Source organism: Lepisosteus platostomus, chromosome 14 (genome assembly GCF_059453375.1).
Source record: "Lepisosteus platostomus isolate fLepPlt1 chromosome 14, fLepPlt1.hap1, whole genome shotgun sequence".
In the NCBI taxonomy this organism is placed as follows: Eukaryota; Metazoa; Chordata; class Actinopteri; order Semionotiformes; family Lepisosteidae; genus Lepisosteus; species Lepisosteus platostomus.
This window is the reverse complement of record NC_142624.1, coordinates 12,427,217-12,455,141: the sequence shown is the minus strand read 5'-3', so window position 1 is coordinate 12,455,141 and position 27,925 is coordinate 12,427,217. Positions and strand designations below refer to the sequence as shown.

General features: G+C 36.4%; 1 protein-coding gene across 2 annotated transcripts in view; it reads right to left on the bottom strand.

Moving 5' to 3' along the window:
* Nucleotides 1-2,069: 2,069 nt before the first annotated feature.
* The window catches only part of gypc (glycophorin C (Gerbich blood group)), a 65,595-nt gene continuing 39,739 nt past the window's right edge, over nt 2,070-27,925 (bottom strand). For both annotated transcript variants that reach the window (XM_088607193.1, XM_088607192.1), the window contains 2 exons: nt 5,897-5,968; nt 2,070-3,767 (listed from right to left, as the gene is read on the bottom strand). In XM_088607193.1, the coding sequence (XP_088463319.1) occupies nt 3,571-3,767; nt 5,897-5,968 (269 nt within the window). In that variant the 3' untranslated portion in view covers nt 2,070-3,570. The remainder of the gene's footprint in view (nt 3,768-5,896; nt 5,969-27,925) is intronic.

Here is a 27,925-nt window from a genome sequence, read left to right as displayed (position 1 = left end):
AAGGCATGGTGAATCTGAGATTCTCAAGAATTACTTTGTATGATTGGAAACGAATGCGTGATCGGATCAACTAAATGCTGTGGTGTTACTTTTTGTCAATGAAAAAATAAACTATTTTCGTTTACAAAGACGGTTACAAAGAATGTGGACCAGGGTAATACTTTGAGCTTACAGCTTGTCCAAGGTCATTCTTTATTAATACTATTAGTAATATCTTCGGTAAAGACTTTGATGCATAAAATATTCCTGCATAATTAAAATATTTATGATAAAGGTGGTAGGATGTGTACATTTGTCCAACAGAACAATCTGGCATTTAGAAAATATACCGCCTTTTAATGTTTAATGATTAACATGTTGTAATACACTGTTTAAATTTTAAAGTCTAAAGAGTATACAACTTAAATTCTTAATTGAATAAAGATTGTCCCTCAGCAGTGATCGGGATTCGAAACCGACATTTTCTGGTGACAGCTCAAATGCTGTACAGGAGAGGTTAACCTTTATTAGCTCCACCTGGCGGTTTTACAAGGTGATTCCGGATACTATTAACATAATCTAATTTGCATACGGTATGATGCGGTGTACTGTGACACGTCCACTGTGTTATACTGCAGCATACCCCACTTGTTTTGAATGGCTGCATCTGTATAAGTGACCCGGAAGGACTCGGTGGCGCAGAAGCTAGTAGGTAGATACGAGAAGGCGAAAGTATTGGGTGGACAGCGGAATTTGTATTGAGTTCGGATTTAAGGAATAACGGCACTGCAACATAAACGGATATCAGTTACGGACTGAGATTTAGAACAGGTTGTGGAACTTTATTGGTAGCTTTTTGTTAGCCCAAGTGAGTTGTTGCGGGCCACGTGTTTGAGACGCCTGGTTTAGAGTCTGGGTCATGTCACTAGGTGACTTTGAATAGAATACTTCTAGTATTGGGTCAATAGGCTGAGCACTGCTGAGGGTTGAGATTATTCTGCAAGTCTCTGTTGTATCTCAGTGATATTGTGGCTCCTGCTTCTTCCTATATGCTTGCAGGCATACAGTGCTGTCAGGGATGGATGAGCCTCTATTCAAATCAGTGCTGAATCTCTAGTATGGCCTGTCGTGCCTGTGATTGACGTATTAAAAGAAGAATGGTTAAAAGGACAGCAGGTTGGAGAAGTCTGTTTTCACTATTTTTTATCCTACCCTGAGTGTGATTTTGTATGATATGTGTAAGCACACAATTGGACTAAACTAGAAATTGTGCTGGTTCTTCTAGATTATTCTCAACAACTTATTTTGTTTCATTTTGAAAATGTTTTTATGTTTTAGAAATTGTGATCTTTGGCAAATCACACTATAATATTGGTACACTTTAAAAATGTCCTTGTTTTTCATGTATTTATTATAAACAAGTTTCCATTTAAAGTTACCAGATCTACCAAATGATCAGCAAACAGTGTAGCACCAAAAAAATACTAAAGCCTCTTTGAAAGATAATGAGTTAACTGTGCAACACATAAGGAAACTGTTGAAGAAGCAGAGGTATGTTAAAAATAAATATAACATTGAGTAGCTTTATGATAATATTGTTGATATCATGCCAAAATCATTCACATTGCAAAGATGATGCCAAGGGGCCATCAAACTCTGTTGGTCCTCCATGTTCTGTGTTTGTATCAGAGGCTTTAGGGAGAATAGAAGGACACAACAGCTCAGTGAACTTGTTCCCCTGAGTGACATCACATCCCGGAAAAAAAGGCACTACATCTTGATAAGCAAAAGAAGCACAAATGCCACTCTAAAGTGAGCACTAAGAAATGCAGTGGGTTTCATTGGTTGTGCTGTTTGTAGAGGAGGGAAACTTCACAGAGATGCAGACAACAGCTAGTTTTTAGCTTAGATTTCCTGGTTTTTAAAAGTCACCTGACCAAATTGAAAATTGTAGGTACTACCCACTGCCATCTGGGGAATATAATTCAAGCATGAGTCTCGTTCTGAAACTGCCATCCTCTTACAATCATAACCATATTAAGATATGATTCAGATAATATATGCAATTTTAGATATAAAAACAGAGATGGTTTGATTGAAAAATATTTTAATATAAATGTGATTTTCATATTTTATCAGTTTATACACTGTAAAGAAAATACTTAGTAAAGATATGTGCTATGCCAGCTTTAACATTTGGCCTGTTGTCTGGGAGGAAATTGGAAAAACCAATAGAAATAACAGATAAGTGATAAATGAATTATTTCTACACAGTTATGCTTATTTTGCTATAAAATGAAAATACACAACAAATATTGTGTGTTTATTTTAAATCACCTTATTTGAAAGTGTTATGGAAAATGTTAACTTTCATTCTAGTAAATTTGCCTCGTGTTCCAGTAACTCTATGAGATTTCTTCAAAAGCACTTTGAGGAAAAGCACTTACTTAAGGACAGACAGAAGTTATAGTACAGTATGTGATAACTCCTATATTTTTCTATCATGATTGAAAACAAAATGGGAAAAAAAACATTGCTTAAAAACTTCCTTTCAAAGTATACAGGTGCAAAAAGCACTCACCAAAACTATGTCTTTAGATAAGCTTCAGATATTCAAATGATTATAAAATAAAGTAACTGCTGATTTTGACAGCAGGCTTTCGTTGTTTATTAATTTTTTTAATTTCTTAAAACATATATACTTATGGAAAAAAAGAAACACAGCATTTTCTGGAATGAGAACACTATAGTTACAGCTTATTTATTTTCACAAAAAGTTGTCAATTTGTTTTAAGTCCTCTGACCAGCAATACAGCTTGTGTAGTAAGGCATTGCAACTTGCCAATTACTCGAAAGCTTGTTAGGTGCACTTTTACCCAACGAGGTCGAGGTGAAACAATGCAGGAACAGGTCACCTTTAAAAAGGCCTTAATGTCACCAGAAGCAAGGGAGAAGGCCATTAGCATGCTGCAGGCAGGCATGTCATGTGCCAGCGTTGCCAGACACTATGGAGTAAGCCACTCCACTGTGTCCTGACTGCAGAGAAGGTTTCAGCAGACCAGCAGGACAGATGACCGTCCAAGATCCAGATGCCCTCGAGTGACCACACCAGAGCAGGACCGACACATCAGACTGGTCCATCTGAGAGATCGTTTTAGATCTGCCACCCATACTGCTGCTGACACTCCCAGCAGACACATTAGTGACAATGCCCACATCAGTGACAGGACAGTGAGGCCCTCTGCTCACACCTTCTAGACATCACACCCGACTAGCTTGGGCCAGACAGAGCCTGCGATGGACTCCTCAGCAGTGGCAGGTCCTCTTCACATCTGAGTCAATCTTCAACCTGTTCCAAGCAGATGGGAGGGCCAGGGTGTGGAGTAGGAGGTGTTGTCTCTTTTTTCCATCAGTATATATTGTTAGAATAAAAAGTGCAAACCAATGTCAGTTATATTGACTGACTGGCTAGTTACTCTTAGTATATTAGTAAATATTTTTTCTTTCTATTTTTCATTCTTGCTGTGCAAGGGATTAAGATGGCCCCATAATTCCAAGCAAGAGAACAAAATTCTTTAAGAAGACGTTGACTTAGATGAAGTACTCTTTCTTGGTTTCATCCACAGTGTCCTGCAGTGAGGGATCACTCTTCAATGCAACATCAGCAGTCTCTGCAAACTCTGTGCCCTTCGCCTCATTTGTGCGGTAGGTACCCTTGTGCCGGTACATATAATGGATCAAAACCCCAAGCAGACAAAGAAGAACCAAAAGTAAAGCAACAGTGACACCTGCAAGGGAGGAACAATCAAAGAGTTCATGAATAAAAGAGAATCTCACCACCTAAACAAAATATTTAGAAATTTGTATAGAACTGTTCAGGTATTATCTGGCATCCTTTAACCTGATAATTTAGATTTAATTAAAATAATGTCACTACAAGTCTATTACTTTTTCAAGACAATGGAATCTGTCTAAACTATCAAAACTACTGAACACTAAAGGCAACCTCTAAGAAACCTCTTTGAACAACATTAATGCTTAAGAAGAACAACACAATTTAATTTGAGTGCTTTTCTAAAATCACAAAAAACATACAATTGTGAGAGAAAAAGTTTGTGAACCCTTAGGAATTATATGGATTTCTGCATGAATGGCTCATAAAATGTGATCTGATCTTCATCTAAGTCAAAATAATAAATAAAGACAGTCTTATTTAACAAAAATCACACACAACATTTTACATTGCCATATCTTATAATTATTGATTATTGATGGAAAAAGTATGTGAACTTTTATATTTAGTAACTAGTGGAACCTCCTTTATTGACAATAACCTCAGCCAAGCACTTTCTGTAGATGCTGATCAGACCTGCGCAGAAGTTAGGAGGTATTTTGTCCCATTCCTCTATACAAAACTGTTTCAGTTCATGTATATTTTTGGGATGTCTTGCTTGAACGGCCTACTTCAGATCACACCATAGCATTTCAATGGGATTGAGGTCAGGATTCTGACTTGGCCATTCTAAAATAAAGAATTTCTTCTGTTTGAGCTACCCTGTTATTTATTTACTCCTGTGTTTTGGATCATTGTCATGTTGCATGACCCAAGTTCTTTTTGAGTTTTAGATCACAGACAGACACCCTGACATTCCGCTGAAGAATCTCCTGATACAACTTGGAATTCATTGGTCCCTCAATGATTGCAAGCTGTCCAGGCCCTGAGGCAGCAAAGCAGCCCCACACAATTATACTCCCTCCACCATGTTTCACAGCTGGGATGAGGTTTTGATGTTGGTATGCAGTATTTTGTTTTCTCAAAACATAACGCTGTGTACATTTACCAAAAAGTTCAACTTTTGTCTCATCTGTCCACAGAACATTGTTCTAGTAGTGCTGTGAAACAGGAGGTCTTTAGCAAACTTGAGATGGGCAGCAATTTTTTTTTTTTAAAGAAATGGTTTCCTCCGTGGTAACCTCTCATGAACACCACTCTTATTCAGTGTTTTTCTTATGGTAGACTCATGAACACAGACATTATCAAGTGCAAGAGATGCCTGCAAATTCTTAGCTGTCACCCTAAAGTTCTTTGTCACCTGTTTGAGGATTGTATAGCGTGCCCTTGCACTGATCTTTGTAGGATGGCCACTCCTAGGGAGGGTAGCAATGGTGCTGAATTTCTTCCATTTGTACTGTATGTACCTATCTGCCTGATCATGGACTGGTGGAAGCACAAGTCTTTAGAAATCCTTTTGTAACCCTTTCCACTCTTATGAGCTTAAACAACTCTTCTTCTGAGGTCCTTCTGAAATCTCTTCTGATCGGGCTATATTGCACTTCAACAGAATTCTGTTATGAAGAGCAGGTAACCAAAATTGTGTTATTTTACGTCAATGCAGGTCAAACCCACACCTGAATTGATTGGAACACCTGACTCATTGATTGGAATACCTGTCTCCAATTACCCTTTTTTTCAAGATGTCCTAATCCTAGAGGTTCACATACTTTTTCCATCAATGACCTTGACCATTCAACCCATTTGTTCAACAAAGTAAAATTGTTGTTCAACAATGTAAAATGTTGTGTGTGTTGTTTGTTAAATAAGACTGCCTTTATTATTATGACTTAGATGAAGATCAGATCACATATTAGGAGCCATTCATGCAGAAATCCAGATAATTCCAAAGGGTTCACAAACTGTATATATATACAAAAAATAAATTATATTCTTTATATGGGCATCTGAATACTGTGATATGCTTTGCTTGTTTGCTTACTTTCTATGTTAATTTGTGCATTCCTTTCAGTAGCTAAACTTATCTATAGCCTAAGAAGATTTCATATGACTGCATCTGTCCTCTTTTTTCTTTTTTGAGAAATCAAAAACAGGTTCTTGTTCATGTCCTGTAAGTTCATTTACCTGCAATGACAGCAGTGTCTGCTCCACCATCTTTTGGACCCACCTTTTCACCTTCAGGTGAGAATTTCTCATCTGCAAATACAAGAACGCAAACAAAGACATTCAGCACAGACAGTACAAGAAGTCACATTTCCTTTGATACAAAGGTATCAAAAGGATACCATTAAGTTTATTTTAATTATATCGCTTTCTCAAACAGAGACCAAAGACTAAATAAAAAGAAACACTTACTGTACATTTATTTCAAGAGCCACAATGTCTACTAGTTTAAGTTTAAGTTTACTAGCAATAGTGCATACGGTAAAATAGCAGTAGTTCACAGCTATTTACGCTGTTTTCAGGAATGGGTATGCACCCATAGGAATTCATATGAAAAACAATTCCTTTATAGACATAGATTAAATATAATTTTGTTTTTTTTTTCAGCACAATAAATTCTATTAATTCCGTTTTGATGTTATGGAATGGAAATTTGGATGGTGGTCAGATTCTAATCTTGCTCTTCCATATAAAATCTCCCTATCTAAACAAGGCTTTCATGCATGTTTTCTAGCATCTTTTCTTCTTCTTCCCCAACATCACCAGTGCAGCAGTTTTCCCTGCCTCTTACTTTTGTAATATAAGTAAGGATAGCTGAGAGAGTGCCGATCTTCAATCAATACTGTCATTCCCTTAGGTGAGAGATGTGAATTAAAGCTAAGTTACTAAACCTGTTATCTTTTTATATACATTGCTTTGTTTTGTTATTAGAAATTGACCAAACAACAGACACCATGATAATTACAATTTGAAAACAGACTTAAAAAAGTTTTAAAGGCAATAAATACAAAAGAAAGGACCACATGTAATGTTTTTTTACATCAATTGAAGATTGTAGGGTTAAACGTGTGTAATTTTAATCATTTTAGTGAAAAGCAGAAAAGACATGGCTTTACAAATGTATTTTACTTTTGAAGTGAAACTGCTGAAACATAAACAGTAGATAGGTTGTTGCCTAATCTTTAAATATTGAACAAAATACATTTATAATTACTTAACTGTAAGGCTTAAATCTATGGTTGGTCTACAGTTCTTCTATATTTAAGCATAAAAACACAAAAAAACTTTCAGCCTATGATTATATTGGATATATTTGTATTTATATTTAGAAAACAAATGTCAAATAATGTGTCATGTGAAGGGAGAAGAAACTCACAGTATTTCTGTTGGTTGGAACACACATGAAGGTAATGAAACATTGGAAAGCAAACTTCACAATCAAAAAATTAATTTCAGGATGACACACAAACTGTAGCTGTAGCCAATAGAGTATGTAATTATGAAGAGAGCTCTGTAATGTGTTCTGCAGACATATCTTGTAAATCACAATATTATCTCACTTAAACACAATAATTATTTAATTTAATTGCAATGTTATCTTGTTTAAATGTTTAAATAAACTGTTGTCCTCTATTGCCTGCAATACGCCTGTTCTGTCCCATCCCTTGAATACCTCTGGAAACCCCTCCATCTATTCTAATTTTTTTAGAAAGTAAACCTGTAAATAATGGTCATTTTATATATTATATATATATTTAAATATATATATTATATATTTATATATTCCTATGTTTTATATAGCACCTTTAAAAATAGCATCTCGAAGTGTTTTACAGTAGGTGTACAAAACCTAAGGAGTTTCTCATCATATCCTTTTTAAATAAATATGTAACTCAAAAGACATTTAAAATTTCAGTCCATCTTTCAAGCTACAGATGCAGCCATTCAAACATTGCGGTACACACCTGTACCGCACGCAGCTACCCACAAGCCACCGCGGCGTACCTGGCTGGCAAAAATGACCGACAGGAGCACTCATAGTGCATTGGTCAGTAGTGAAAAGATTTAATCATTTAATCTCTTTACTGTGCAAATTTTAATTTGCTTAGTATTGAATATTTATATGGAATTTTACAACTAAAGGGAATTTTTTTACGTGCTCCTTCTGATCGATCATATCACTGTACGTTTATATACTTTGTGATAAAAGTGATAGTTTTAAGCTTTTCTGCAAATATGTTCGTTATCGGAGTTAACTAAAGCATACTTTTAGAATTTGATTAATAGGAAATATAATATGGAATCGCGTATCTAAAGAAATTAATAACGATATAATTATATTCATGTACTGTAGCACAAACAGTAGTATAAGACTTTCTATTGATATATGTACACCTGTTGAACTGCTTGTTCTGACACTGCATCTGTGGTGTGATGGCTTACTTATAACTAATAGACCTGAGGTTGGGTGTTCAAATACAGCTATCGCCATGAGTTTTCTTTCAACAAATAAACATTTCTTTGAAAAACTAAAATAGCAAACATTATGGAAAAACTGTCCAATCCCTTGAGGATCCTTGTGATATTTTGAGGTCTTGTTGAATGATAAGTGTCGCATAGCTTAAATAATTTACATTCTTAGAAATTATTAAACGCTCTGTTAAAAGTAAGGTAGTTTTTATGTCTGTTATAGTAAAAGAAAATGCCTGACGAATTAGGAATTGGACAGTTTTTCAGTGCTTGTGCTATCGATGGAAATGTTCAAATAAATGTGTTAAAGAAATAAAAAAAGTCATTTATTCCTTTATCATATTGGCTAGCTAATGTGCTTTGCTAGTTACCTGTGGCTGTGTTTCTGCGTTGCGTAACAACGAGGGACTATATTCTCAGGTGGAGGAACGTAAACAACTTAATTTTTGTGTTAAATTTTTAAAATTAAAATTCATTCTATACAGCAATCGCATATTTGGAGACTGTTTTATAAAACTTTGATGCTTAAAATGTTTAGGGAGAAATGGAAGACTGGTGTGTATTTTTTATTTAAATTACCAATACCAGCCATATACAGTACAGTTTACATACAGTAATATGTTTATGTTCCTAAATTAATATATTTTCCGAGCATGTGAAAGGCATGGTGAATAGGAGATTCTCAAGACTTACAGATGCAGCTATTCAAAGTGCGCTGGCATTTGGCTACGTCATAACACTTCATGACGCGTCATACTGCGGTACATGATTGGTTGGCCAAAATGACCGACAGGGGCACTCGTGGTGCATTGGTCGGTTGTGGAAAGATTTAAATGTCTTTACTATTCACATTTTAGTATTGAATATTTATATGGAATTTTACCACTGAAGGGAAATCTTAGTAGCCGAGCATAAAAAGAATAGGAGCATAACACGTGTGAAGGCCATAAACAATATTAATTTTGGAACATAAACATACAGTATTATATAAACTGTAGATGGCTGGTCTTGGTACTTTAAAGAAAAAATACAAGCCAGTATTCCATTTCTCCCTAAACATTTTAAGCATCAAAGTCTTTAACTAACATGTGAAATAACATGTTTATAGAGAGTAGTAGTTTTAAGCTTTTCTGCGAATACGCTCGATACCAGAGTAAACAAGCATACTTTTAGAATTTGATTAATAGGGAATATAATATGGAATCGCGTATCTAAAGAAATTAATAAAGATATAATTATATTAATGTACTGCAACACAAACAGTAGTTTGTACAATACAGTGTACACATACCGTACAATGTCTGTTGATACTGTATGTGTAGGGCTGTTTCACCACTCATCAGGTGACCGTGCGAGTGGCGTGGTGGTCTAAGTGCCCGACTTCTAAACTGTTCAAATCCAGCTAGTGCCACGGATTTTCTTTTAACATCTTTAAACATTTCTTTGAAAAAATAAAATAGCAATATTATGGACAATTAATTGACTTTTTATATTTCTAAATATCACAACATATTCAAATCTAAGTCATTTTTTAATAACAATGAGAATGTCTTTCCCTCTGACAACGGTTCCTGCTTCTGCTTCTGCTTCCTGCTTCTATCGTGTGGGGAGTCCTTTAGATCTCCCTTCAGATTTAAAAGGTTATTAATAATATCTTCGGTGTCACATCTTCCCTGTTTAGTTGATCTTTATCACATGTATCACATACAGTATCAAGTTTGTGTTGCAGTACATGAATATAATTTTATCGTTATTAATTTCTTTAGATACGCGATTCAATATTATATTCCCTATTATTCAAATTCTAAAAGTATGTTTTCTCCGGTATTGAGCGTATTAGCAGAAAAGCTTAAAACTACCACTTTTCATGTTATTTCACATGTTAGTTAAAGACTTTGATGCTTAAAATGTTTAGGGAGAAATGGAATACTGGTGTGTATTTTTTCTTTAAAGTACCGAGACCAGCCATATACAGTTTACATAATACTGTATGTTTATGTTCCAAAATTAATATCGTTTTTGACGTTCACACGCGTTATGCTCCTATTCTTTTTATGCTACTAAAATTTCCCTTCAGTGGTAAAATTACAGTTTGCATACAGTAATACGTTTATGTTCCTAAATCAATATATTTTATGAGCATGTGAAAGGCATGGTGAATCGGAGATTCTCAAAAATTACTGTACTTTGCATGATTGGAAACAAATGCGTGATTGGATCAACAAAATGCTGTGGTGTTACTTTTACAAAGACGGTCAATGAAAAAATAAAATATTTTCGTTTACAGCTTGTCCAAGGTCATTCATTATTAATACTATTAGTAATATCTTCAATAAAGACTTTGATGGTGACAGCTCAAACATGAGAGGTTGAGCTTTATTAGCTCCACCTTGCGGAAATTCTGGATACTATTATTTTACTTGTGTTTACCATGCGGTATTATGTGAGAATATACGGTATTAATATGGTATTATACGGTAACTTGAGTTATACCGCGACAAGCGCACCGGTATCGCCCGCTTGTTTTGAATGGCTGCATCTGTACTTTGTGTGATTGGAAACGAATGCGTGATCGGATCAATGAAATGCTGTGGTGTTACTTTTTGTGAATGAAAAAATTGTCTTTTCGTTTACAAAGACAGTTACAAAGAATGTGGACCAGGGTAATACTTTGACTTTACAGCTTGTCCAGGTCATTCATTACTAATACTGTTAGTAATATCTTCGGTAAAGGTGGTAGGTTGTGTACTTTTGTCCAACTGAGCAATCTTGCTTTCATAAAATATACCAACTTTTTAATGTATAATGATTAACATTCTGTAATACACAGTTTAAATTTCTAAAAAGTATACAACTTAAATTCTTAATTGAATAAAGATTGTCCCTCAGCAGTGATCGGGATTCTAAACCAGATGTTTTCTGGTGACAGCTCAAATGCTGTACAGGAGTGCTTAAGCTTTATTAGCTCCACCTGCCGGTTTTAGAAGGTGATTCCAGATACTATTAACATAATCTAATTTGCATACTGTATGATTATGTGTACTGGTACTGTGACATGCTGTCACACAATGGCCTGAGCAAGGCCAAAGTAGGTCAGTTTTTTCTCATACTGGCTCCGCCGCAAAAGCACCCAAGCCAACAAGTGCAGTCTATTTATAGTGCTCCCAGTTCCCCACACCAGAAAACAAAACTAATTATTCAAATAAAGGTAAGTCCTCTATCTCTCTATCCAACAACCAACAACCAACAACCAACAACCAACAACCAACAACAAACTCTTAGGCTGATGTGCCATCTTAAATAGCTTGTAAGCCCCTCCCCCTCTGGAACAAACCATTTCTCTACTTCAAAGTGGTTTTTCCCCATATCCATAAATAACCCTTGAGAACTGGGGTTAGGTTTGGCCTTTTGAGGCCACTATAGGCTGACTCACCCCAGAAGTACTGACACCAAACAAACTGAGTAACATCCATGTTGAGAGCGCTCTCCATTCACACCACAATGCTCACTCATACCTGTGTTTAAGTATTTGAATGTATTTGAAATTAGGTATGTTTATGTACGTGAATGTATATGAAATTAAGTAATAGCAGTTACTAGTCAAGCCCTGAGTGTGCACCCTCAGGAACTTATCTAGCAACTGCTCAATGGAAGGTGTATGAATGTTGTATTTTCTGTGCTATCTGTACACCGTGACAGACTCCTCTGTCACACATGCCCACCGTGTTATACTGCAGCATACCCCGCTTGTTTTGAATGGCTGCATCTTATTTTTAATTTGACTCATTCAAGCATGATGAATTGTGAGAGAGTGATAGATGGAGACAAGATGGAGGTTTCTTATCAGTGGGAAATAATGTTCCACCCTCAGTCACCTGACCAGCAAGCCAGAATTACGTACTATCACTATGTTTGTGAAACACCTGATCCTGTATTCTTCATTCCTAAAATTGAGTCACCTCTTGACTTAGAAGGCTTTAACAAACTTTGGATTTTTATTTTCAACAAATTGTTTTGTCACAGCCTTCACTCCAATTTTCCAGACTGAAAGCACGGGAATAAACCTTTGTTTTATTTCTGAAACCTTTCTTTATGTCCTGTTTTAATTCAGGTAAGGGTCAACTAAATTCACAATACTGCTGACAGCAGGAAAATTCCTATTCCTTACTCAGCAGCTTTTTAAAAACAGAGCCCTTGATGTTCATACCGATTTTTTACACAGAAAACTGACACAGCTTTGCACAGTGAATCTCTTTTTCTCGTGGTTTTATTTAATGTGGCTATATGCACTGAGATAAGGGGATGCTGTTCATGAGCCAATAGGATTTAAACCACAACACTCACAAGGCCTCACTTTGGGTTAATTTTTTTTAATACAGTACTACTACCAGCTATATAAATACACCTCGAACTGTAAATCATTTAAATGATTAAAAATCTAAACAGTATACAACGTGAATTTTTCTCTCTATTAATATAACTATCAAATGGTATTAAATAAATACAACTTTTTTTGTATAGATGACACTTATCTCAAATTTATAAAACCAATTACAATCTTATCTGTCCATGTGTGATCCCATAGATAGATAGATAGATAGATACTTTATTGATCCCGTGAGGGAAATTGCAGTGCAACAGCAGCTTAACACACACAACACAGCCACAGTGTAACGAATTATATACTAATAGTACAATACATACAATACAATACAAGAGTTACTCACAGTCCGGACACACAAGAGGAAACTAGAACAGAACAGTACACAGAAAATTGTATCACACGTATGAATATAAATATAGATGTAACCATAGATATAAATATAAATATAAATGTATTGCACAGGTCCCTGGCATATATTGCACAAAAGTGGTTGTAAACGGGAAAAAGAAAAAGAAAAAGAAAGAGAACAAATGTAGCAGTATATGTGTATATGCGTTTAGTCCAGAAACAGGTCACTGTCGCTGTTGCCTCTGCCAAGACGCAAGGTGGATGCGTTGTACAGTCTTATGGCAGACGGCAAGAATGACCTCCTGTAGCGCTCCCTGTCGCACCGTGGGTGAATCAGTCTATTGCTGAACGTGCTCTTCATTCCTGCAAGCCTGTCATAGAGGGGATGGGAGAAGTTGTCCATGATGGCCTCCAGTTTGGACATCATTCTCCTCTCAGCCACTACCTCCAAGGGGTCCAGGTCAGACCCAATGACAGAGCTCGCTCTCCTGATGAGCTTGTTCAGCCTTTTGGAATCTACTGCTCTAATCCCAGAGCCCCAGCACACCACTGCGTAGAAAATGGCACTCGCTACCACCGACTGATAAAACATGTGTAGCATCTTACTACACACATTGAAGGACCTGAGCCTCCTCAAGAAGTAAAGTCGGCTCTGTCCGTTCTTATAGATGGCCTCGATGTTCTTAGACCATTCCAGTCTATCGTCGATGTGCACTCCCAGGTACTTGTACGAGTCCACCATCTCCACGCCACTCCCATGGATGTAGACAGGAGTAGGTTTGACCTTTTCGTAATGTACTTCCATGAGGAAGTACATTATGCTCCTGCTTTGTTTAACGATGGTGTGCAAAATAAATCTAAATGGTGAGAAAGCTACAGATGCAGCCATTCAAAATGCTCGGTACAAACCTGTACTGCACGCAACTACCCACAATCCACTGCGTTGTACGTGATTGGCTGGCCAAAATGACTGACAGGGGCACTAGTGGTTGCTAGAGAAAATATTTAATCATTTAATCTCTTTACTGTGCACTTTTTAATCCTCTTAGTATGGCATTTTAGTAGCTGAGCATAAAAATAAGAGGAGCATAATGATCATAAACGATATTAATTTAGGAACATAAATATATTATGTAAACTGTATATGGCTGGTATTGTTATTTTAAAGAAAAAATACACACCAGTCTTCCTTAACATTTTAAACATCAAAGTCTTACATGTGGTTATTTTGGAAAAGTTTTTATGTGCTCCTTTTGACCATATTAAGTTTATATACTTTATACTATATACTATACTATATACTTTGTGAAAAGTGTGAAAATGTTTTAACCTTTTCTGCGAATACGCTCTTGACAGTTTACAGTATTCACGTTTTTTACTTCATTATTAATATCACTTAAGATTGAATATATTATAATACATAAAAAAACACAAAAAAATGTTAACATACTGTACATAATATTTACTATTTTATTTTTTAAAAAGTCTTTGTTAGAAAGAAAACTTGTGCCTGAATCAGGCATTGAACTCAGATCGCCTCAACTATTGGCAAACCTGCTGTACCAACGGTCTGCTCGGAAACACAAATGTTTCTAAAGTAGTCATGTGAGAATGAGTCAAATTAAAAATGAAATGTGTTTACAAGGAAATTGGATTACAGTAATACTACCATCTATATAAATACATATATTTAGATTCTTAAATTAATATAATTATTAATTTCTTTATATAAGCGATTGCATCTTACATTCCCTATTTAGCAGATTCTAAAATTTACTGTGATAATGAGTGCAAGTATTCTCAGAAATGGTTAAAACATGGAATACAGAGGGAGTTTCAGAAATTAAACAGATGTCTGGAACACCCTGTCTCAAAAATAGACCTTTAATAAATTGAAAAAAATTATTTAATAAATAAGTTTGTGAAAACAGTGACAAATCACCCAGAACAAAATACAATCTTAAAATACAAGCTGTTTGAAATTATTGTTATTAATAAATTACTTTGAACATGTTGTGATATTTAGAAATACCAACGAATTCAATATAGTGTAGATAATATTCACAATTTTAGTTTTTCATAGAAATGTTTATTTGATAAAAGAAAACTCATGCCAAGAGCTGGGTTCAAACCCCTGACCTCCAGCATGTGAGTCACACACCAAAGCCATCACACCAAGACGCCGCTTGACAACTTGACCTAGAGCTGAAAAGGGCAGGCAAAAAGTTTCCAAGTAATCGCGGGTGAAAGAGTCAAATTAATGCAGATGTTTACAAAGAAAGTGTACTCATAAATTATATTAATTTAGGAATATAAACATATGCAAACTGTATATGGCCGGTAGTGGTAGCTTAAATAAAAAGTAAACAACAGTATTCCACTCTCTTTATCAACATTTTATGCATCAAAGTCTTTGAATCGGTCGGTTACTGTGGTTATTTTGGAAAAGATTTGACGTGCTCGTTCTGACTATAATAAGATTATATACTTAATATAATATTTTAACCTTTTTTATTAATACTTGCTGTCATTATTGCATTAAACGTGTACATTTTAGATTCTGCTTAATAGGGAATATAATATGGAATCACGTAACTAAAGAAATGAATAACTTTATTAATTTAAGGATCTAAATATAATATATTATTTGTAGCTGGTACCATTACCATATTCCACTTTCTTTGTAAACATCTGCATCAATTTCTTTGATTCATTCACTTGTGATTACTTTGGAAACATTTTGACCTGTACGTTTAAATGCAATACAGAATATATTATAAATAATATTAATAATGAATGACCATGAATGTAAGCTGTAAGCTGAAAAGTTGTCTTTTTGTTGTGTCCTGTCTCTTTGCTTTTTAGATCTTTTCCTTTCAGCTTGGAATTATCCTTTATTATAAAATTGAAGCCATTTTATGCAACGCAGCTCGGAACTCAAACTTCTTTGGCAAAGGGTAGGGGTATTACATCCCACTATGTATTTTACGTGGAATAGATAATTGTGATATGCGAGATGGTGGATGGGGGTGATGCGTGAATATGTTCAGTATGCTTCCTCATTGTTTGTTGCACTTTATAACACTAATTTTTCACCATGGTGAATATTCAGGCCACTGGACATGGTCTGTGTCACACTGACTCGTTATTTTCATATCATAATGAAGGCATGCACTGCTCCTAAACTCTAATAAGATGACTTTCAGAACATCCTGTATTAGTGTGTTGGATAAATTGTCAGCTACAATTCTGACAATTGAGTTATGTTGTGTAAAACTCTCAGTTTGAAACTCCTGGGTGTAGTTGTGAAAAAGCTATTTACTCATGAGGGGCACTCCCCTATCCCAGCGTATTGCACTGTTTTTATTGTTTAAAAGATGTGCCACACGCGCGAATCACATGAAGTCATATCCACAGATATCCTGAACCGATAGCACACAATTAACTTGTGGTATATTATATATACACTGTACAGTAAATATAGCATGATGCCATATGGCTTTAAAGACAGGTTGTGTAAAATAAATGTAGTTGTACTATACCAAAGTGCACCGTACATTTCAAACTATGAGTGTTTCTTTGTTTGCTGCAACAGGATCGACAGCAATATGTACTGTAGTAAAAACAAACACGTAAAAGTGTTCAAAAATAACACTTAGTTAATCATATTGGGAATTCGATTATTATTATACCCCAACTGACCTCCCTTTATTTTTTCCTCTCCAGATTGTATTCAAAAAGTTCTCTCCTTAGCTGGAATTTCTGTATCTTTATTCAGTACTGCTTAATTTATCCTCTCGTTACCCATTTGTTTATCCATCTTAAAAATGAACAAAACTAAAACATTCATATATTTTATTATACAAGTAAACTGCATGACTAAAATGTAACTAAAACTAATTCTGTTTTAGTTGACTGAAGGTAAGACTCATTATAGACAATCACAATATACTGTAATAGATTGCATTCCTGCATTACAATGAAGTTACACAACATGTTTATTTTTGCTGTTCTGACAATGTATTTTATGCATCAAGATTTCCTGCAGGGTACCTTGTTGTATCATGCAAAACATGAGCCAGAGATTCAAAGTGACTCTAGCTTTGGAAGCTTTTAAGATTCTGGTAATAATTTCCAAAATTATTACAATTAATAAGAATTTCAAATTAATCTTTTACACAGTGACAGACCAGTGCTATCAAAAGTATTCACCCCCTTGGATTTCTAGGTTTTCATATAGCAAGCAGCCATGTCACCCTGCAAATCACATCTGGCACCCACTGAAGCTAAGTAGGTGTGAGCCTGGTCAGTACCTGGATGGGCCAGCAGGGGGCCTGCAGTCCTTGTGGCTCCTAATTCCTCAGTACAGTGATGGGAACACAATACTGTAAAAAAGGTGCCGTCCTTCGGATGAGATGTAAAACTGAGGTCCTGACTCTCTGGGGTCATTAAAAATCCCGGGTGAAAAGTGTAGGGGTGTAAACCTAGGATTCTGGCCAAATTTCCCATTGGCCTTTACCAATCACGGCCTCCTAATAATCCACCTCTATGAATTAGCTTCATCATTCTGTTCTTCTCCCCAATGAGAGCAGGTGTGTGGTGAACGTTCTGGTGCATTATGGGTACCGTTGCATCATCCAGGTGGATGATGCACATTGGTGGTGGTGGAGGAAAGTCCCCATTTACCTGTAAAGTGCTTTGAGTGGAGTGTCCAGAAGAGCACTACATAAGTGTAAGTAATTATTATTCTTTGCAAAGGAACAAGTATTCACAGCTGAAACGTTGTGTTTTCTCTCTTCTCTTTTCCTTTACAGACTACACATGCTGACATAGCTACCCACCTGAATTATTATTATTTTAATGTTACAATATATTTGGGATTTTTTTACATTGTTCAACACGGAACACTCTATAATGTCATAGTAAAAACACAATTCTACAGAGACTCCTAAATATATACATAAAACAGAAAATAAGTGATTGGAGTCAAACGTATTCACCCCCTTTACTTTGACACACCTAAATAGGCTCTTTTACAAACAAATGTCTTAAAAGTTAAAAGTTACATCACTTTTTTTAAAAACCCACTTGAGTGCAATTAGGTTAAATTAGGTTTCACATGAGTTCAAGATAAACATATTTATCTCTGGAAGGTCCCACAGTTGCTTCGTATAGCTCCCTAAAAAAATTACATCATGAAGACAAAGAAACATTCAAATTCAATCTGGGATAGGGTTAGTAAAATGCACCTATCAAGGCAAGGTTATACGAAACTTTCCAGAGCATTACATATTCCCCAAAACACAATTAAGTCCATTATAAGGAAATGTAGAAAAAATGGCACAACTGTGAAACTGTGAAGAACAAAGTGTCCTCAAAAACTGAGTTTCCAGGCAAGCAATGTTTTAGCCAGGGAGGCCACCAAGAGGCCTGTGACAGCTCTAAAGGAATTACAGTGTTTCATGGCTGAGATGGGAGAAACTGTACATAAGATAATTGCCTTGCTGACTCAGAAATGTGCTGCTTCACGAACAATGAGAATTCACACCAAATCTCCTCTACACTTTTCCCAAAGGCACATGGGAGACTCTGAGACCAAGTGGAAGAAGATCTTATGGTCAATATTTGACTTTTTTGGCCTAAACATTAAGTGCTATTTTTGACGAAAGCATAACAGTGAACATCATTTTGAGAACACCATCCCTACTGTGAAGCATGGTTGTGCCATCAGGGAGGACAACCTGCTGCAGTCTACAAGAAACATACGACTTGGGAGAAGTTTCATCTTCGAGTAGGACAATGAACCAAAACTTCTAGCCAAAGCCATGCAGGGTGGTTTAAAAAGAAAAAAGATCAATGTTCTTGAGTGGACCAGTCAAAGCTAGGACCTCAATCCAATGAATAATCTGTGTCAGGAGTTAAACATTGCTGTTCACCAACATTGAAGATGGTCTTTCCTACTCAATTATGTATTTTTAGAACAAGATGATAGGCTCCCATTTATTTTGTGGCATCTGGGTTTGCAGAGAAGGAGATTTAATTTTGGCCTCTATAGACATTATTTAAGAACAAATACTTGGTAGCAGTCTGAGGTTTTCTGGGTGGTGTAAGATCATCCGTGGCCGGGACACTGATCTTTCAAAAAACATTCGTTTTTTTATATAAGCCTAGACCCTGGTAAGATGGCTGCCAAGCTTCATCAGATAGCCCGCCAAAGAAAATGTCTCATTCCTCAATTACATAATGAGAAGTAGGTGGATGTCAGAGACTGGATAAGTAATCCTTGGAAGGAGTCATCAGGGTGGACACTGGAATGGCGGAAGCACAGTGGGAGTGGGAGCTGCAAGTATAGTATCTGGAAGAACAAACCTGACCTTTAGACATAAAGAGTACCGTAGTGAAAATATACAGAGAGGAAACTGGGAGCTACAAGTGTAGAAGCTGGAAGAACGAACCTGATCTTTAGCCTTAAAGGGTACCGTAGTGAAAATATACAACGAGGAAACTTTGGAACGCATAAGGGATATATGGTTTATATGTGGATTATGGACTCTTATTGGAGAAAGGACTGAACAATCTAGATGCTACAAGATTAACAACCAAATGGCATCTTTGGATCTGGAAATAGGAGTGAAATAAGTGGCGCTTCTTCCTACTACTAGGTCGATAAGGCAACAATCACAGGAAGACAAGAAGAATTAAAAGTAATGTGTGCTTGTTTATTTTACTTCTGTGTGAGAGAGGGCTTCACGTAAATTTGGGGATTTTTTATATTACTAGACCTATTACTCCCCCCGTGATGCTACAGTAGTAAGGATGTTAGGCCTCTGAAACACCCTGTCTGTACTTTGAGTACAGGAGCTTGTGAGTTGTATGTTTATGTTGTGTGTAGAGTGATAGGTGTCATTGTCAATGTTAATAAACATTTGTTTAACCAAGTGTGTCTGCGTTTTCACCAAAGCTGTGTCAGAGAACAAACAGTTTACTTACTGTAGCATATCAGGTATATGCTGGAGAAATCACTTTCAAACTGGGAGATATAATTATTTATTTTATTATTGACAAATCCACTTGGTCAATTCCTGATATTCTCCACTTTTGTAACCCCCTCTCCTATTTGTAACAGTAGTTATAACTAAATTATAAAATGGAGTCACCATTTGAATCAGAATTGTAATAAATTAGAATAATTGAATACAATTTACCAGAATTTAATTTCACAACATACAAGCTGTGAGGACAAATAGCATGTTTATGTTGTTACAGTGAAACTCAGGGCTCACAAACTTTTGCAAGGATGAACCTCGATTTACATGAATTTACATGAAAGCAAGCAGTTTAAAAAACACTTCCCCACATCACTATTTATTTTATATATTGGGAATAAAATGTCATTAATTAATTAGACTACCGTCAGATTTTAACCAGTTTTATATAAGAAGTATACTTTAAGCCAGCAAATGTGTGCATCCTGCGATAGGAGGAGTAAAGAAAACCAGTTTTACCAGTCACTGGAAAACAACACCAGTAATCTCCCTTAATCAGAGAGAGTAAGGAAATAGATACCCTTAAAGAGAAACCAGTGCAGACTTGTAACAGCTACAATTCAAATTATTGTCCGTGACAAAGTCATTCAAATCACTACTCAAAACTTTTAATCTGGCCTAGTTTTTATTTTATTTATGTATGTATTTACTTTTAAATATGATTTTTTTCATTTACGTATATATCTTAATTTAAATCACTTAAATTGCCAAACATTTTTTTCCTGTAGCTGCTATTTTTTTCTTTGTAGTTTATATAATTGTTGTGTTTAAAATCATTTAACTTCACCAAAGATGCTGAAGTACTTTCTCTTGCAGAGCCTATTTCAGTGTAACTTTTCTGATGTAACATGGGAGTGTCTTGCATTACACAGCAGCTTGTTGATGCAGACTACCACCTTCTCTGACTGACAGATCCAAGTGCAGATCCTCTGCAGCTGGTGGAGAAAGCCAAGGGGAAAGAGCTCAGAGCTCTCCGAAGACAGCCAAACAGGAATGGAGTTATGACTGGAATATGGCAGAAAGAGGAAAGACGTTGTGAAATTGAAAGCAAGCAGCTATGAGAAGACAGCACTGGATCTGTGCTTGGGTGCAGGACAGGGAGGAGAAGCACAAACAAAAGCTATTTATTCTGTAAGATGAGCTACAGATGCAGCCATTCAAAGTGCGCGGTACAGACATGTACCGGAAGTAATTGGCTACGGCGTCGCGCACCAAACAAATTTATATTTCTAAATATCACAACATGATCGAATTTAAGTCTTTTTAATAACAATGAATAGTCACCTATGCGTTACAAACCAGGGAAAATCTGATCATGTTTCTCTATAACAATAATAAAAAACTTTATTTTACATTATTTTACATATCCCGCTTACACATCGCACGACTTTAATAAATCTATTCTTTATTAATACTAAATAAATAATACTATTAAATCAAAATGCGATTCAAATCAATATAAATGTTTATTTTGTAACGCATAGGTGACTATTCATTGTTATTAAAAAGACTTAAATTCGATCATGTTGTGATATTTAGAAATATAAATTTGTTTGGTGCGAGTGAGGTTTTATTTAATCTCTGACCAAGGGAAACGTTTCATTTTTTCAAAGAAATGTTTGTTAAAAAAAAGTCATGGTTCCAGTGGGATTCGATCACAGACCGTGTGACATGGGAGTCAGGAACCTAACCCACAGCGCCACCGGCAAGGTCACATGCAGAGTGCTGAAAAAGCACTACAGAAACATTATCGACAGACATGAATGTGTTGCGGTACATGAATATAATTATATCGTTATTAATTTCTTTAGATACGCGATTCCATATTACATTCCCTTTTAATCAAATTCTAAAAGTATGCTTGTTGACTCCGGTATCACGTTAGTTAAAGACTTCAATGCTTAAAATGTTTAGGGAGAAATGGAATACTGGTGTGTATGTTTTCTTTAAAGTACCGAGACCAGCCATATACTGTATGTTTAAGTTCCAAAATTAATATCGTTTATGGCCTTCACACGCGTTGCAGTATGCTCCTATTCATTTTATGCTCAGGCACTAAGATTTCCCTTCAGTGGTAAAATTCCATATAAATATTCAATACTACAACAGGCACAGATAAGACATTAAATATACATACTGTATACAGTACAGTTTGCATACGGTAATATGTTTATGTTCCTAAATCAATCTCTTTTATGAGCATGTGAAAGGCATGGTGAATCGATTCTCAAAAATTACTGTACTTTGCATGATTGAAAACAAATGCGTGATTGCGAAATGCTGTGGTGTTACTTTTACAAAGACGGTCAATGAAAAAAAGAATGTGGACCAGAGCAATACAGATGCAGCCATTCAAAGTGCGCGGTACAGACATGTACCGGAAGTAATTGGCTACGGCGTCGCGCACCAAACAAATTTATATTTCTAAATATCACAACATGATCGAATTTAAGTCTTTTTAATAACAATGAATAGTCACCTATGCGTTACAAACCAGGGAAAATCTGATCATGTTTCTCTATAACAATAATAAAAAACTTTATTTTACATTATTTTACATATCCCGCTTACACATCGCACGACTTTAATAAATCTATTCTTTATTAATACTAAATAAATAATACTATTAAATCAAAATGCGATTCAAATCAATATAAATGTTTATTTTGTAACGCATAGGTGACTTTTCATTGTTATTAAAAAGACTTAAATTCGATCATGTTGTGATATTTAGAAATATAAATTTGTTTGGTGCGAGTGAGGTTTTATTTAATCTCTGACCAAGGGAAATGTTTCATTTTTTCAAAGAAATGTTTGTTAAAAAAAAGTCATGGTTCCAGTGGGATTCGATCACAGACCGTGTGACATGGGAGTCAGGAACCTAACCCACAGCGCCACCGGCAAGGTCACATGCAGAGTGCTGAAAAAGCACTACAGAAACATTATCGACAGACATGAATGTGTTGCGGTACATGAATATAATTATATCGTTATTAATTTCTTTAGATACGCGATTCCATATTACATTCCCTTTTAATCAAATTCTAAAAGTATGCTTGTTGACTCCGGTATCACGTTAGTTAAAGACTTCAATGCTTAAAATGTTTAGGGAGAAATGGAATACTGGTGTGTATGTTTTCTTTAAAGTACCGAGACCAGCCATATACTGTATGTTTAAGTTCCAAAATTAATATCGTTTATGGCCTTCACACGCGTTGCAGTATGCTCCTATTCATTTTATGCTCAGGCACTAAGATTTCCCTTCAGTGGTAAAATTCCATATAAATATTCAATACTACAACAGGCACAGATAAGACATTAAATATACATACTGTATACAGTACAGTTTGCATACGGTAATATGTTTATGTTCCTAAATCAATCTCTTTTATGAGCATGTGAAAGGCATGGTGAATCGATTCTCAAAAATTACTGTACTTTGCATGATTGAAAACAAATGCGTGATTGCGAAATGCTGTGGTGTTACTTTTACAAAGACGGTCAATGAAAAAAAGAATGTGGACCAGAGCAATACTTTGAGTTTACACTTACAGCTTGTCCAAGGTCATTCATTATTAATACTATTAGTAATATCTTTGTTAAAGACTTTGATGGCGACAGCTCAAACATGAGAGGTTGAGCTTTATTAGCTCCACCTTGCGGAAATTCCGGATACTATTATTTTGCTTGCAGTATTATAGGAGAATTTACGGTAACTAGCGTTTTTTACCGGTAACTCGCGGTAGACTGCGTACAGCGTACCGGAAAATAATGCGGTATCGCCCGCACATTTTGAATGGCTGCATCTGTATTAGGCTTTGGAGAACTTTACAACCACTTGTATTGTCCTTACAATAATGCATACAATATGATAAGGAATACGTGAAGGTATATTCCATGCTGAAAAGAGAAAAAAAAGAAACAACGTTTTGGCTGTAGAGCCTTCTTCAGGTGTGAAAGAAAAGTCAGCAGCTGATAAAGCATGGGAGAACAAAAGCCAGGAGTGGAGAGGAGACAGAAGTGGAAGGGAAACAGAGTGGGCACTCAGGTGGTGTGAATTCGAGAAATGAAGTCAAAACCTACAAATGAATAGAGAGGATTAGAAGGAAACGGGTCTACTGTTGAAAGAAGGGGGAAGGTGTGATCCTAGTTTCAGGATAATTTTGGTTTTGAATGTCTTTCTGCAAAAGGAGTTCCAAAACCTCTCTTTGAGAACGCAGACAGAGGCATCAGTATGATCATGGCTGTTAGAAACGAAATGGGAAACTATGGGCTTTGAGAGATTTTTGATCCTCACAGCCCTGACATGTTCCCTGAAGCGGTCTCCCAGTCTCCTTCCTGTTTCCCCAATGTAGATGGCTAGGCATTTTCTACAAGCGATGCAGTAATAAAGGTTGCTGGAGGTACAAGATGTCATCTGAATGATCCAGAATTGTCCAGATGGGCCCTGAGTGTGTGTGGTATTGGATATATATTTACAGGTGATGCAGCAAGTTCTGTGCCTAGTGTGGATGATTGCTGAGGGAGGTCAAAGGGGCTATGAAAAAGACGGTTTGGCAGGTTAGGTAATCAGCGCAACCTTCATGCCGATTTTCCTCACTCTCTCACAACCGAAACATGTATTTCTTTTCTTATTTTATCAGCATGGAATAAACTTTTATTTGTACCTTTGCAGCCTGTGCATGCTGACGCAGCTACCAACTCTAACTACAATATGATACCATAGTGTAGGAAAGCACTAATGTGTTAATAAACATTTAATACTATACAGATTTTTCTGACAACCACAGACAGCTGTGGTACTTTAAGGGAAAATTGGACCTGATGTGAATCTGTGTGTCTGTTTCTAGGTCTTTATGAGTCCTGTGACAGACTGGCATTCCATCCAGGCTGTATCCTTCCATGTACCCATTGCTTGTTGGAAAGGGCTCTGGCATCCCTGCAGCCGAGACTGAGGAAAGAGGGATAGGAGAGCACATCTATTCACTCACCAGGGAATATTCTCCTTTAATAGTTGTAGCGGCGAGGCTTATTAATAAGGCAGAATTAAGTGTTCTGAGCCTTCCCAAATGAGGCCCCATTTCTCTGTTCATCTCTGTGGTGCAGCCACAGAGAAACTATTCATGCAATATGTTTTCTTTTGATAAGGACAGCTCCCAAAGGGGGATGCACTTAGCTAAGCCTGGCTATCATGATCAATGGTCATCCATTGGCGCCTATCTGTCTAGGGAGTGCCAGTTGGACATCTGGACTGCATTACTAAGTGTCAGGAGTAAGTGACTCATATCTCACCTTGATCAACCAATCAGGGACTGGTAGGGCCGAGTAACCCACGTGGGACTCTGATGCCCATGGAACTTTCAGCCAATCAATGAGCTGAAGTTCCTCCAGGTAAAAACAGGCAACACAGAGAGCCTGTGAGATTCAGGTTCGTAAGATTCAGAGGGGATTCAGGAGAATTCAGTGGACTGTTCTAAAGGGAATTCAAAGGAGAATTCCAGGGCAGGACGGCCCAGGAGCAGAAGGCTCCCAAGGGCAGGACATTCTCGCAGCGCGCCTCCTGACCATCCTGAGACTCAGCCCGGACAACCACGGAACGGCCAGTGTGTCCGAGTGCCAGAACTTTCCTTTGTTCTAAGAGTCTAGAGTGGAGGTTGCCAGAGAGTAACCAGCAGCAGGCCTCGTGAACAGTTCGGAACTGTGGACAGCTGAATCACTATTCAGAACTAGCTCTTCATCAGGAACGAACCGGTCCTCTTCCTGACTTGCTGGGACCCACAGTCATCTTTTCTCCTGTGCACAAACTTTGCTAGTTAAAGCCAACAGTGAGCATCAGCAGCGCACCGTTGCAAGCCGCACAGCACAACCTGGCACCGAGCCAGAGAGCGTGGATTGGACAGCAACAGCCTGCAACTGTTTCTTTGTGCCCGCAGGAGATCTGAATCCCCAAAGATTGGATGAGTATTCAACTTCAATGCATTACAGCTCGAGAATTCAATTGTTATCCAAACCAGTTGATATCAATTTAATTCCTAAGAGTTATGTACTTGTTTGAGTATCTAATGTAGAAGTTATAACCAAGTTCATTTATGAAACGGTCTTAATGAATGATATACTGAACGTATGTCCTCTTTATATATGTAACACTTCGTAACTGATTGAATATATATCTTTTGTATTCTGATAACCCTCACGATAAGATTGGTTAGATTTACATGCATATTCTATGTATTAATAAATGTATCCTCGTGTATTAGTACCTGTGTGTGCGCGTTGTTTGAGTTATGTCGCATGGTTGGATTCTAAAGCCATCAAAAGAATCAACTTTGTGATTTACTGCTACAATTAATAATTGTCTCAGTAAATGCCCAAACCCTACAGAACTGGTGCCTTCAGAGAGCCACTATGATTACATATTTGGCGTCCCTGAGCCAGTTTTCTTACATATTTGGCGTCCCTGAACGGCTATGAATCACTACATATTTGGCGTCCCTGAACGGCTATGAATCACTACATAGTTAACACCTGTGTGTTTATAATGGAGGGCATTGAAAGAAAGAAAACGTAGCAGTAGTAAGCAATTTATGAGGTAAAGAGCAAAAGAAATGTCTCCCATTTATATAGGGGCATAGAAATGAAATAACAATTAATGAAAAAAAGCTTTAAAACCCTGTATTGAATAATAAATAATAATAATAACCAAATATGCTCTTAAAAAGTATAGAGCAACATACATAAGATAATTATATTAATGAATTTATAATAAACTGTATTTTACATTACCGTGTATTGTAGTGTTCAGCAAATAAAAAACAAAAAATGCAATGTAAATAATTTAAAACAATTACTTGGACGCTTGGAGGACCTAACCAGGTTTTTTAACACAGGTGTGATAGCAAGATACTTTACGCCTGCTGGGAGAACATAATATGTCAGGAACTCATTAATGAGGTTACTAGCAAATAGAATAGAGACATAAGAATTCGGGTTCAGGGTAATTAGTAGGTCTAATTTTTTACCAACTCCATTACATGGGTGGCATTAACAGTGCTGATATGTGAAAAACCTGATTCTGTGATCACAAAGAAAGTTAAGTTATATAAGGTCTACTGATACTTGTTTTTTATGACAGGCAAGCAGCAGCGCTAGCCCAAAATAATAATGATGGATAATTTAGGAAACAGGTTGATGGATTGGAAGGTGTTAAAGCTTGTCACTAAGACCAGTTAAAAACAGTTAAAAATGTAACAGTGTACAAAATGTGATGACAAGTTGGCAGGTCACTTGAGGTGCTGTCAACGAATTTCAATGGCAAAAACGCATAGAGAGGAAATCAGTTGTTAATTTATAAGCAAGCCCTCAGGAGTTAGTAAGTGTAGTAAAGGAAAATGCTTCACATCTATTCAATCCCAGCTAGTCAAGGGAGGTGCATTTCTTCACATTTGCTTCTTTACAATAGATAGATGCACTTTCTATATAATTTGTGTTGAGAGGGTCTCTGTGAACTATGTACACACTTTTCCTGCAGAAGGTGCAATATTTTATAAGGTGGACATTCAGAACTGGTTTGAACTGGATTGGGAGAATGCTGGACACAAGGGCTACTATGTAATTCTATACTGTTATACAGGAATGCATGCTACGAACCTAAGTAACCAATTGTATTAAAATAAGTTATCTTTAGCAAATAGGGAGGTAGGAAAGTTTGTGTGATTTTGGAACACTGCCAATCTTGTAAGCACAGGGAAGCGTGATAGATAGAAAACTATTTAAGGACTGTTCTATTTTAATTACTTTGAGAAAAATACACCGAGCATATCTGTTTGTTTTCCTCCTATGTGCATGAAATAAAAACTTATTTTAACTTCTGAGATGACTCCTGACTGTCTTTTAAGGGGAAGGGGGAAATATTTATCCAAAATTTGCTTTTCATTGGCATTATGACAAATGGTAATGTCAAAC